The sequence below is a fragment of the Pituophis catenifer genome, unplaced genomic scaffold (assembly GCF_029215685.1).
Source record: "Pituophis catenifer annectens isolate HBS135680 unplaced genomic scaffold, rPitCat1.0.hap2 SCAF_3, whole genome shotgun sequence".
Taxonomy (NCBI): domain Eukaryota; kingdom Metazoa; phylum Chordata; class Lepidosauria; order Squamata; family Colubridae; genus Pituophis; species Pituophis catenifer.
The window spans coordinates 8,107,544-8,119,757 of NW_027256883.1; the positions used below are offsets into that span (position 1 = coordinate 8,107,544).

At 42.8% G+C, this 12,214-nt stretch overlaps 1 protein-coding gene across 1 annotated transcript in view; it reads left to right on the top strand.

The window, feature by feature from the left end:
• Positions 1–12,214, top strand: part of FAM135B (family with sequence similarity 135 member B) — a 118,878-nt gene that overhangs the window by 71,139 nt on the left and 35,525 nt on the right. The window contains exons 7-8 of the mRNA XM_070942005.1: positions 3,262–3,415; positions 8,151–8,200. Of these exons, the coding sequence (XP_070798106.1) occupies positions 3,262–3,415; positions 8,151–8,200 (204 nt within the window). The remainder of the gene's footprint in view (positions 1–3,261; positions 3,416–8,150; positions 8,201–12,214) is intronic.

A 12,214-nucleotide genomic window follows, 5' to 3' on the forward strand; every position in this document is an offset into this window, starting at 1 on the left:
CCTTTGCTTGCAGTGCAAGATCCAAATTCCCTGACAAAGCAGAAGGCTTGAGCAGACTCTATCAGTGTCTTTTCCAAAATCTTCATCATCTTTTAATGACCCCGTAATCCCTTGCAGGGTGGAGTCTGGACAACTGAATGGAGCTAGCAGAGTGTTTAATGGCCGGATGCCTTTCCTGTTACCAGTGCGGAGTTTTGTTCAGCAGATATATTCTCATTATGCCCAGAGAGAGAAATATCTGCCTCTACCTAGAAGCGAACTCACAGCCTCCTGACCGTAAGGCGAGAGCTGGACCTCTAGGCCACCACACCACTCCACAATGGCAAAATTTGTGTGATATTATTTTTACAATGTTTGACTAGCACACAGGAAATGCACCAGAATGCAGACGTATAACTGCATTTCATGCTTTATTTAGGGAGGATTAGCTTCAATTAATTTTTTTGAAGAATTATCACTTGTTTTTATACCATGATAATACACGGCAAATAAAGAAGGAACTGAGCAACGCACTGATTGTCAGTTACAGGTAGTCCTTGACTTAGAATCATTCATTTAGTGACTGTTCAAAGTTACAACAGCACCAAAAAAAAGTGACTTATGACCATTTTTCACACATACAACCATGATCAAAATTCGGCCACTTGGCAACTGGCTCATATTTATGACGGTTGCAGTGTCCCGGGATCCTGTGCAGTGGTGGGTTCCTCCCGGTTCTGCCCGGTTCCACCGAGCTGGTAGCAGTGATGATATGATGTCACCGAACCGGTTCTCCCCCCACCCCCCCCACCCCCACCCCCCCTGCATTATTCTTACCTTTTATTTGGCCCCACCCTCAATCTATTGCTGCCTCCTGAGTCCCAGGTGATCAGCTAGAGGGAAAAAAAACTGTTTAAACTCTTGCCGCGAGGCTTCAAAGGGCCGCCCTACAGCTGATCAGTGTTAAAAGAAAACAAATGAGTAGACTGGTGCCTCCAAAAAGAAGTGAGTAGACCGGTACAGCTCTGCAAGCAGTTAAAAGCCTGGTAGACCAGTACCTCTGCTAAATCCTAAAGAATTGTCACATGACCATCAAGCCACACCCACAAAATAAGCCACGCCCACAGAACCGGTAGTAAAAAAATTTAGAACCCACCCCTGATCCTGTGATCCCCTTTTGCAAACTTCTGACAAGCAAAGTCAATGAGGAAACCAGATTCACTTAATAACCCTGTTGCTAACTTAACAACTGTGGCAAGAAAGATCATAAAATGGGCCAAAACTCAATTAACAAGTATCTCCCTTGGAGATCGGAATGGAAATGTTGGGGTCAATTGGGGTCATAAGTGGAGGACTATCCATATCAGCATAATTCTGTCCTGGGTGGAAAAGAAGTTAAGATATGCTTAATTGGACCATATACTAACTTTGTGAATTCAATATCAAATGGTTTGGTTCAACCAAAAGGAATCATAGTGTTGTGGCCCATATGTGGCCTGTGCAGCTAGTAGTTGATTCCGACAGCGAGGAGGCTGGTGTGGTGCTGCGTCAGCAGCCTGTGCAGCTGGCACTTGAGTCGGACAATGAGGAGGCTGGAGAAGATGTGGTGCCAGGGGAGAGGATTCAGCCAGGGCCTTCAGAACCTCCAGGAGCTCCTTTAAGTGAAGAGGACGAAGAGGAGGAGCCTCTTCTCAATGCATGGGCGCACAGAGCTGCCAAAAGGCAGGAGTGGCTCCTCAGGAGGAAGTCTCCTCAAGAGTAAGGCTTGGGGATAATTGGCCACTCCCTTAGCCTATTTAAGGAAGGACAACGACTGAGGCAATTTGCAGGGAACAACTTCGTTCATTCTATTTTGTGCCTTGATCTTAGTTCTCTGCAAATTGCTTCTGGGCTTTCTGCCAACCATAGTAAGATTAAGATTATTTATTCTTTGGGTTCTTGCAGGCTGTTAAGAAAGTTAATTAACAGCCTTTGTTTGAAGAAAAAAACTGATTTTATTTTAGTAAACTAAGGTTTGTACAGACTTTGTGTGTGCTGCGTTCTTTGGGGTCCGTAGCTGGGGCAGAACACATGTCAGGATGTATGTGGTGCTCTCTGGTTGTTTTCTTGCAGACGTTTCATTACCCCTACTAGTAACTTTATCAGTTCTAGAAAGGAGTGAGCTCTCTGTTTATAGACAGTGGCTTGCCCTGCCAATGTTGGTGGAAGTGTTGTTTTCTTTATGGTAGTTCCTTGGCTAGGCTGTTATTTATTGTTTGATTGTCTGGGTGGTTGGTTGTTTCTTGACTGGGATACTGTTTACCACTTGATTGTTGGTCTGGCATTACCCTGACATTAATTGATAATTTATTTATTATTTGTATCCCCTCCTTTATTATTTTTACAAATAACTCAAGGGAGGGGGCGAACATATCCAATACACCTTCCTCCTCCTATTTTCCCCCGTAACAACAACTCTAAGAAAGATTGGGCTAAGAGAGAGTGATTGCCCCAAATTCACCCAGCTGGTTTTCATGCCTAAAACAGAACTACAACCAGAGGTGGGCTGCTTCCGGTTCGGACCGGTTCAAATGAACCGGTAGTTCTGACCTCCGGCTGGGCCCGCCCACCCACCGCGGTGCTATCCCGTCCTATATATCTCACTCTCTGGCTTGCTCGCCCCGCCAACACAGTCCAGCTGATTTCCGCACCTTGCCCGCTCTACTCACTGCGGCTGCCTGAGAAAGTGTGCTGGAAGCTGCGTGTAGGAAATTGCTCTGTGCTTGAAGCTGCGCGCAAGTGTGGAAGGCGTGCACTCACATTTTCGGTTCTGCACTAGGCGAACCGGTTGTTAAATCATGGGAAGCCCACCTCTGACTACAACTCACATTCTCCTGGTGTTTGGTCCAAAGTCATTCAGCTGGCTTTCATGTTTAAGGCAGAACTAAAACTCACTGTCTCCTGGTGATTGACCCAGAATTAACTAGCTTGTCACCAATCTTACAGCATTCTGAAAATATCCTTTACATAAATTTCTCCTTGCTTGAAACAGCTCAATTTTGAAAAGTTAAATCGGTTTGCTGAATACAAAATCCATTAAACACACCAACATTTAAATCGGAATCACCATATTTGCAGAAAGATACTTGAAAACAGAAATGTTTCTTTTTTCCTTCTAAGATTGTATCTGCTTAATTCAAGAATTGGTGATTTAAGCAGATTCGATTAGCTTCGATTCTACCTTCTAAGGGAAAATCAAGTAATGTGGTGTCCTCACTTCTCTGTCCTTCCTCTCCTCTGCAGGGCAGCTGCTATGTGCCATCAGAAAACTGCAGGCAACATGCCCACAAGTGGCATAAAGACCTCTGCCTCCTGCTCCTCAGTGCCCACCGAGGACTTCAGGGCTACTACGCTACCATCACAAAGGAGGTTCCCAGTTTGCCACAGCTGAAGTTAGGTATGTGGAGGGTTGTGAATTGAGAACAATACATAGCATTTTCTTCAGGGGTGGGTTCTACTTACCCTTAATACTGCTTTGCAACGGGACCACGCACATGCGCAGAAGCTTCCTGATGATGTCGGGGTCGGTGTAGCCTCCCTTCTATAGAACCGGTCTGAACTGGGTGGCAACCCACCACTGATTTCTTCTCATGCTAAGGTCAACACTAGGACAGCTTCACTCTTCCAATTTACCTAGGTCACATCTTTTAGCTCAGTGTCAGGCTTCTCCCGGCTGGAGTGTTTAGGAAAGAAAGACCCTTGATTCCATTTTTAAAGTGAAAGGTTCACTTTTACTAAAGTCAAGCGGTTACAGAATAAGCAAAGCTGGATCTGAATATTCCTGTGCAGAGTCTGCGTTTTCTACCATATCTTATAGGTCTTGTGATATGGTAGAACCTAGAAATTTGAAGGTCTCTACTGTTGATACTGTGTTGTCTAGTATTGTAAGAGGTGGAATTATGGAAGGGTTTCTCCTAAAGTCCAGCACCATTTCTACGGTTTTGAGTGTATTCAGTTCCAGATTGTTCCGGTCGCACCACGAGGCTACTTGTTCAACCTCCCGTCTGTATGCGGATTCATCATTGTCTCGAATGAGACCGATCACTGTTGTGTCATCTGCGAACTTCAGTAGTTTAACAGATGGATCGAACAGATAAAATATTACTTCATCATCCTCTATTAATAAATCCTAATACAAATATACTACAGTTCATCCTTGACTCACAACCGTTTGTTTCGTGACCCTTCCAAGTTACAATGACACTGAAAAAAGTGACTTATGACCATTCCTCACATTTATGACCATTGCAGCATTCCTGTGGTCATGTGATCAAAATTTGAATTCTAAGCAACTGGTTCATATTTATGACAGCTGCTGTGTCCTGGGGTCATGTGATCACCTTTTTGCTAAATCAGAGATCTTCAAACTTGGCAGCTTTAAGTCTTGCGGACTTCAACTCCCAGAATTCTCCAGCCAGCTGGCTGGAGAATTCTGGGAGCTGAAGTCCGCAAGTCTTAAAGCTGCCAAGTTTGAAGACCCCTGTGCTAAATCAATGGGGAAGGCAGATTTACTTAACAACCATGTTGCTCACTTAACAAGTACAGTGATTCACTTAGCAATGGTGGCAAGAAAGTATGTAAATGGGGCAAAAGTCACTTAACAACTGTCTCGCTTACCAACATAAATTTTGTGCTCAATTGTGGTCATAAATCAAGGACTACCTCATGTCCCAGGACCTAATCTCCATGTTCATTTAATTTAGTTAATTTAGTTGTTTTGTTTTAATGCAATAATTGAATAAAATCAATGTTGCATTCAATCTCTTGGTTGAAGGGTTTTTTTTTTTCCCCAGAGGTTTATGTAATATCAAAGAGTGACTCATGACATGCCTGTTATTCTTGGAAACAATATAAGAGTCATATCTGACAGGGTTTTTTTCTTCTATAATTTGATTTTTATTTATTTATTTATTTATTTATTAAATTTTTATACCGCCCCCTCTCCCGAAGGACTCGGGGCGGTGAACAGCCAAAATTAAAAACACACAATACAAATATTAAAATGCATTAAAACAGAATTAAATTATCTTAGGCTTCTCCAATTTAAAACCCCGTTACCCATAAAATTCACCAATTAAAAAAATTTTAACCCAGCCCGGCTTGCTGAAACAAAAAAGTCTTCAGGGCCCGGCGGAAGGTCCGGAGATCCGGGATTAGTCGTATCCCTGGGGGCAGCTCATTCCAGAGGGCGGGTGCCCCCACAGAGAAGGCTCTTCCCCGGGGGGTCGCCAGCCGACATTGCCTGACAGACGGCACCCTGAGGAGACCCTCTCTGTGGGAGCGTGTTGGCCGGTGGGAGGTTATCGGAGGCAGAAGGTGGTCTCGTAAATAACTGGGTCCTAAGCCATGGAGCGCTTTGAAGATGAGAACCAACACCTTGAAGCGCACTCGGAAGACCACTGGAAGCCAATGCAGCTCGTGTTGGCTTTTTCTTAGCCCGCTTAGAAATGGGCATGTGTGTGTGTTTAAGTACTGACCCAAAGTATTATTACATAAAAACAAGAGTTGGAAGGAACCTTGGAGGTCTTCTAGTCCAACCCCCTACCGAAGCAGGAGATCCTATAACATTTCAATCATATGGTTGTCCAGTCCCTTCTTAAAAGCTTATTTAGAAGGCAATTTCTCCCTTAGGATTGTTTTCTGTATGCAGTTTTTCTTAATGTACTATACTATTTTTTTAAAAACATGAAGCAGCTACAGAACACACAAAAATTTGCTCAAAGCCCCCACCCAAACAGAACACACTCCCAGCCAATCAGAGCACAGCCAAGCCCCCAACCAATCAGAACACAACTCCACCCAATCAGAACACAGCCAAGCTCCCAACCAATCAGTTCACACCCCCACTAGCAGTTAAAAGGAAGAAACAGCTGCAATTACACATTGCTCCTAGAAGCACAAAGCCGAAAACACCAGCCTGAAGATGACGAATGAGACTTCGTCAAAACGTCGCCAAGACACTTCCAATTTTACGCAGGAGAAAACCCGAATAACCAAAGACCTACATACAAACACCCGCGAAAACCTCAGAATATAATTTATATTTTGCTGATAAAGAAATAAAGGGAGACTAGTATAGATCTATTTCAAGCTTTTTAGCTTTCATCAGCTAGCCATACCCTTACTCGGATTCGAACTTGGTCTTCCTGCATGTTAGGCAGTTGAATTATGCCTCCTCCCACATGTTGGGGTAGACCAGGTGTCTCGATTGAGAGTATCTTGGCGACATTTCGACGAGGTCCCACTCGTCATCTTCACTGGTGTCTTCGGCTTCGTGCTTGTGTGAGGAAAGTGTGATTGGAGCTGCACCAGTACCTCTCTATAAATACTGGTGGGGAGGTGTGGGGTGCTGGCTTTGTTGCTGTGAGCGGGTTGGTTGCCTATGTTGTTACATCTTGATTAGTTGATGGAGTTGATGTTTGCAGATTAGTCAGTTGTTTCGTAACATCTTCCTTCCTTCCTTCCTTCCTTCCTTCCTTCTTTCCTTCCATCCATCCATCTCTCTCTTCTTCCTCCTCCTCCTCCTCCTCCCTCCTCTTTTACCACTTCAGATGTCAAGGGAAATAAAAACGTCTGATTTTTGTTCTTCTGGCAGCCTCAACCATTGTTAATTGAAGTGGTTGTAGTGTGTCATTGAAAGTGAATAATGGAATAAATTAAATTAAATCATTACCAAAGCCCTACATTATCCTCCTGGAATGAATAGATAGTTGAAATTTCTACATAACAAAACATCAATAATAATCTGAGATATCAGGTCAAGAGATTATAATTATATGTTAAGGAAGAAATTTTTATGTCTGCTCATTTTTGGGGCTGGGAGGGCATTCCCCAATTGCTTATAGGTAGAACAATTCACGGAAGTAACGTATTTATGTTGTTGCAAGTGTTCCTGTGAAAAATGACCTTCGGCTCTACTCTTAATTATGCAGGGAGTTGTGCATTTCTCAAAGACAACATTTTGACATCTTATTTGGCAATTGTTAAGAAGCTGTCAGTCTAAACCAAAGTATGTCATCTGAATATCAAGTATGGCATCTTTAGTGATTACATCTCCCTTTCTTCCTCTCTCTTTCTCTCTGGCCTCCCGTGTTCTGATTTCGAAGCAGGAAATCCCTTCTTAAGGCTCGATGCTACCGTGTTTTCCCGAAAATAAGACCCTGCTTTATTTTATTTTATTTTTTTTGAAACACGATATAAGCGCTTGACACTTAACATCCGGGTGGGTGGGCTGAGCCTCCCCCTGGTTTTACTACCGGTTCGCAAGAACTGGGGGCAACCCACCACTGCTATAGATGGTGTTAATGTCTATGTGTCTATTGATGGCTGATTTGTCAGAATGCCAGGCTTCTAAAAATTCCCTGGCAGTTTTGGACTAGACCTGATCTACGATGGTCACATTTTCCCAATTGAAACTATGGTTAAATCTGTCTACCGTGTTTTCCCGAAAATAAGACCCTGTCTTATATTTTTTTGAACCCTGAAATAAATGCTTGGCCTTATTTTTGGAGATGTCTTATTATTTTGGGGCGCATGGAGCAAGACGGGGCTCCTCTTGCCATCTTACCTGATTTCCAGCTCTGCCTCCCTAACCCTAATCAGAGAAAATGGTGACTGCACATGCATTTAAATATTTTTGGGGAGGGCTTATTTTCAGGGGGAGGGTATTTTAGCTCGTGCGCTCAAAAGCCCGATTGGGCTTATTATTAGGGGATGTCTTATTTTCGGGAAAACACCGGTATTGCTTCTCTGTGTATTTTATAATCAAGTTTTAAAGTTTAAGCAAATGATAAAAATGAAGATGATTCCTCATAAACCAAGCTTCCTTTCTACTCCGTATGGTTTCCTTGGGAACAACCTGGAAGCGGTTCGCCATTGATTTCTTTGTTTCTGACTAAATAAGTCAGAACTTAATTAACCTTTTCTGATCAGCCAAGTGCTGATGGAAAAAAAAAAGAATGAGTACATTTTTAATTTGCACGATTTTATCTACGAAGAATCTTATAGTTTCTCCGATTCCCTGATTGTGCTTTGACAAGATTTGACAATGATTTTCCTCTTTCTTGTGTTTTTGTTCAGGGTATATGCCTCACAGAATCCATTTTCCTATTCTTTTTCATTTTTATTTTTAGAAGATCTGGCGGTGGAACAGACGCTATCACAACTTTCTGAAGACCTGCAGGTATTTCTACACAGCTAACACTGGGAAGTAGTGTTAACGTCAGATACAAAAATACAATAAGCTGTATCCTATTAATTTTAACACAAAATTTACAAGGGTTTATTTTTAGAGTGGTCAAATTTATTTCCATTCATTGTAGCCTACCTTTATTCACTCCTGTTTTGTTTTCTGTTTCAACATTTATTTGTTGTTATTTATATATACAGTAAGGGGATGCGGTGGCTCAGTGGCTAAGGCACTGAGCTTGTCAATCGAAAGGTCAGCAGTTCAGTGGTTTGAATCCCTAGTGCCATGTAACAGGGTGAGCTCCCATTACTTGTCCCAGCTTCTGCCAACCTAGCAGTTCGAAAGCATGTAAAAAATGCAAGTAGAAAAATAGGGACCACCTTTGGTGGGAAGGTAACAGTGTTCCGTGCGCCTTTGGCATTGAGTCATGCTGGCCACATGACCACGGAGACGTCTTCGGACACCGCTGGCTCTTCGGCTTTGAAACGGAGATGAGCACCGCCCCCTAGAGTCGGGAATGACAAGTACATATGTGCAAGGGGAACCTTTACCTTTACCTATATATACAATATATAAAATATGATCCAGCAGTGTGTGGCTGTACTTCGAGAGAGACAGAGACAGAGACAGAGAGACAGAGAGAGACAGAGAGACAGAGAGAGGGGAGGGGAGAGATGGACAATCAGTTAAATATTAGCCAGCAGTGTATGGCAGCAGTCAAAAAGCCAATTCAATGCTAGGTTGCATTAACATAGGGGTAGAATAAAGATCATGTAAAGTAGTAGTACTGCTTTATAAAGTTTTAGTAAGACCACAGTTACAGTACTGCATCCAGTTTGGTCACCATATTATATATGGCCTAGGACCGGGGTATCTATGAGACCGCCTTCTGCCACCAGTAGCCTCTCACTGACCAGTACACTCCCATAGAGAGGGGCTTCTTAGGGTGCCGTCAGTCAAACAGTATCGACTGGCGGCCCCCAGGGGGAGAGCCTTCTCTGTGGGAGCACCTGCCATCTGGAACGAGCTCCACCCGGAGATACGGAGGATCACTGATCTGCACACTTTCCACCGTGCCCTCAAAACATTCCTACTCCAGCAGGCCGACCTGGCCTAACCTCTTTTTAAAATTGTTTTTAAATTTGTCTTATAAAATTGGGGTTTTAAAATTTTGTTTTCTGGGCCAAATTATTTAATTGTATTTTAATGGTTTTTTAACATATGTATTATATGTATTTTATCTTTTGGCTGTTCACCGCCCTGAGTCCTTCGGGAGTAGGGCGGTATATAAATTCAATAAATAATAAAATAATAATAATAAATAATAAAATAATAAAAAGATGTTGAAACTCTGGAAAAAGTGCAAAAAAGAGTAACAAAGATTATTAGGGGGCTGCAGGCTAAAACATATAAGGAATGGTTACAGGAATTGGGCAAGTCTAGTCTAGTGAAAAGAAGGACTAGGGGTGACATAATAGCAGTGTTCCAATATTTGAGGGGCTCCTACAAAGATGAGGGAATCAAACTATTTTCCAAAGACCAAAAGGCAAGACAAGAAACTATGGATGGAAACTAACCAAGGAGAGAAGCAACCTAGAAATTAGGAAAAATTTCCTAAGAAGGAGAGCAATCAACCGATGGAACCGTTTGCTTCCAGAAGTTATGGGCGCTCCATCATTGGAGATTTTTAAGAAGAGACTGCACAGCCATTATCCAGTAGGTATAGGGCAGTGATGGCTAACCTTTTTGCCATCGCATGCCAAAAGTGGGGGGAGCGTGTGGGGGTCACGCGTGCTTGTGCCCATGCCCATAATTCAATGGCCCCATGCCCCGCCCCCCCACGCATGCAAGCGCGACCCCCCCCGCACTCCCCCCGCTTTTGGCACATGATGGCAAAAAAGTTACCGGTGGGCCTGGTAGGCCTATTTTTCACCCACCCCAAGCTCCAGAGGCTTTCTTGGAGCCTGGGGAGGGTGAAAACGGCCTTCCACACCACCACCCCCAGAGGCCTTCTGAAGGCCCCTCCGGTAGGCCCGGAAGGCCCAAAAAACAGCTGGCCGGCACGCACATGTGCATTGCAGCTGAGCTAAGGCAACGCTCGCGTGCCCACAGATATGGCTCCACGTGCCACCTATGGCACGCGTGCCATAGGTTCGCCATCACAGGTAGAGGGTCTCCTGTTTGAGCAGGGGGGTGGATTAAAGGACCGCCAAGGTTCCCTTCAAACTCTGTTATTCTGAAAATTTGCATATTCCTGGGAGGTTTGAATCTATTCTACAGCAATTTGACCCCAAACATTAAGTCACTTTTCTGTTTTTTTCTGTATCTTCAGGCCTTCTGAACAACCATAGAGGAAGTGAGGAGATGTTGAATAGCACATTTCTTTCCCACCTTCCATAAATATTTTGCACCTGCCATGCCACCTAATTCACTCAATTAATCAGCAAGGCAGTATTTTGGCTTGTGGCTGATTTTTCCCACGAATCCGAGAGCTGAACAAGGTCAGAATTATATGAACAATTCATTCTAAAAGAAATTAAACAAAAGAAGAAATATAGAAGCCGGGAAGTTTTCTATTTTTGTTAGGACCCAATTTTGATAGTGTGACCAGCTTGGAAAGGTATTCTATAATATCTACGGTAGGCTTTAGAATTTGATGATGAGGGTGAAGATGATTGTTCATTCTTATTTTGTAGATTGTGATCATCATCATCATCATCTTCACCATCTGTGAAGTTTCCGAAAGATGCCCTAATTAATTCATGAGCCATGAGCCGAACTTCAAAAGAAATACAGTCATTTATTAGGAGCACCACTTCGGCAATATTCGGATGCAGTTAGAACTAATCCCACGCAGATTTACATTCCCCTATAACCCTGTCTCTCCCCTCCTCTCTGGCCATGACATAAATCACATTCTCCAATTAATCACTTTGGCTGGCTGTGAAATCCAACACCCTCCTTCTGATTGCGGTCAGGAAGAATGTATGGAATGCACTTCAGTTAGGAAAATCAATCAGCTCTATCAGTTCTCCCTCCCTCCTGCTCATGGCAACTTGAAAGCTTTGCAAGTTGACACCATCATCTTCTTAATCATCATCATTATCATCATTTTCATAATCATAATAATATGATTATTTATTTGTCAAGCATATATAAGATAACAGGTAAAAGTATAAACATAATTTGAATACATGAAAAGAGTAAGTAAAAAGGAATATTAGGACGGGAACAGTAGGCACACTGGTGCACTTATGCACGCCCCTTACAGACCTCTTAGGAATGGGGTGAGGTCAACAGTAGACAGTTTAAGGTTAAAGTTTTGGCGGTTTGGGGAAGAAACTACAGAGTCAGGCAGTGCATTCCAGGCATTGACCACTCTGTTACTGAAGTCATATTTTCTGCAATCGAGTTTGGAACTGCTTGCCTTGAGTTTGTATCTATTATATCATGTATTGTTGTGGTTGAAGCTGAAGTAGTCATTGACAGGAAGGACATTGTGGCAGATAATTTTCTGTACTATGCTTAGGTCAGACTGAAATTGGCATAGTTCTAAGTTGTCTAAGCCGAAAATTTGGAATCTGGTGGTATAAGATATTTTATTGCAGTTAGAGGAATGGAGGACACTTCTCGTAAAATATCTCCGGACTCTCTCGATTGTATTTATGTCCGATATACAGTGCAGGTTCCAGACAGATGAGCTGTATTCAAGAACTGGTCTAGCAAATGTTTTGTATGCTCTAGTTAGTAGTACAACATTACCAGAGAAGAAGCTACGCAAGATTAGGTTAACAACTCTTAATGCCTTTTTGGCAATATTGTTACAGTGGGCTCGGGTACTTAGATCTTTAGAAATGAGTACTCCAAGGTCCTTGATAGAGTGAGGGTCATCTACAAGGTCATGTCCATCTAATTTGTATTTTATGTTTTGATTTTTTTTTGCCGAATGTGCAAGACAGAGCATTTGTTGGTTGATATTTGAAGTTGCCACTTGTTAGCCCAATCTGA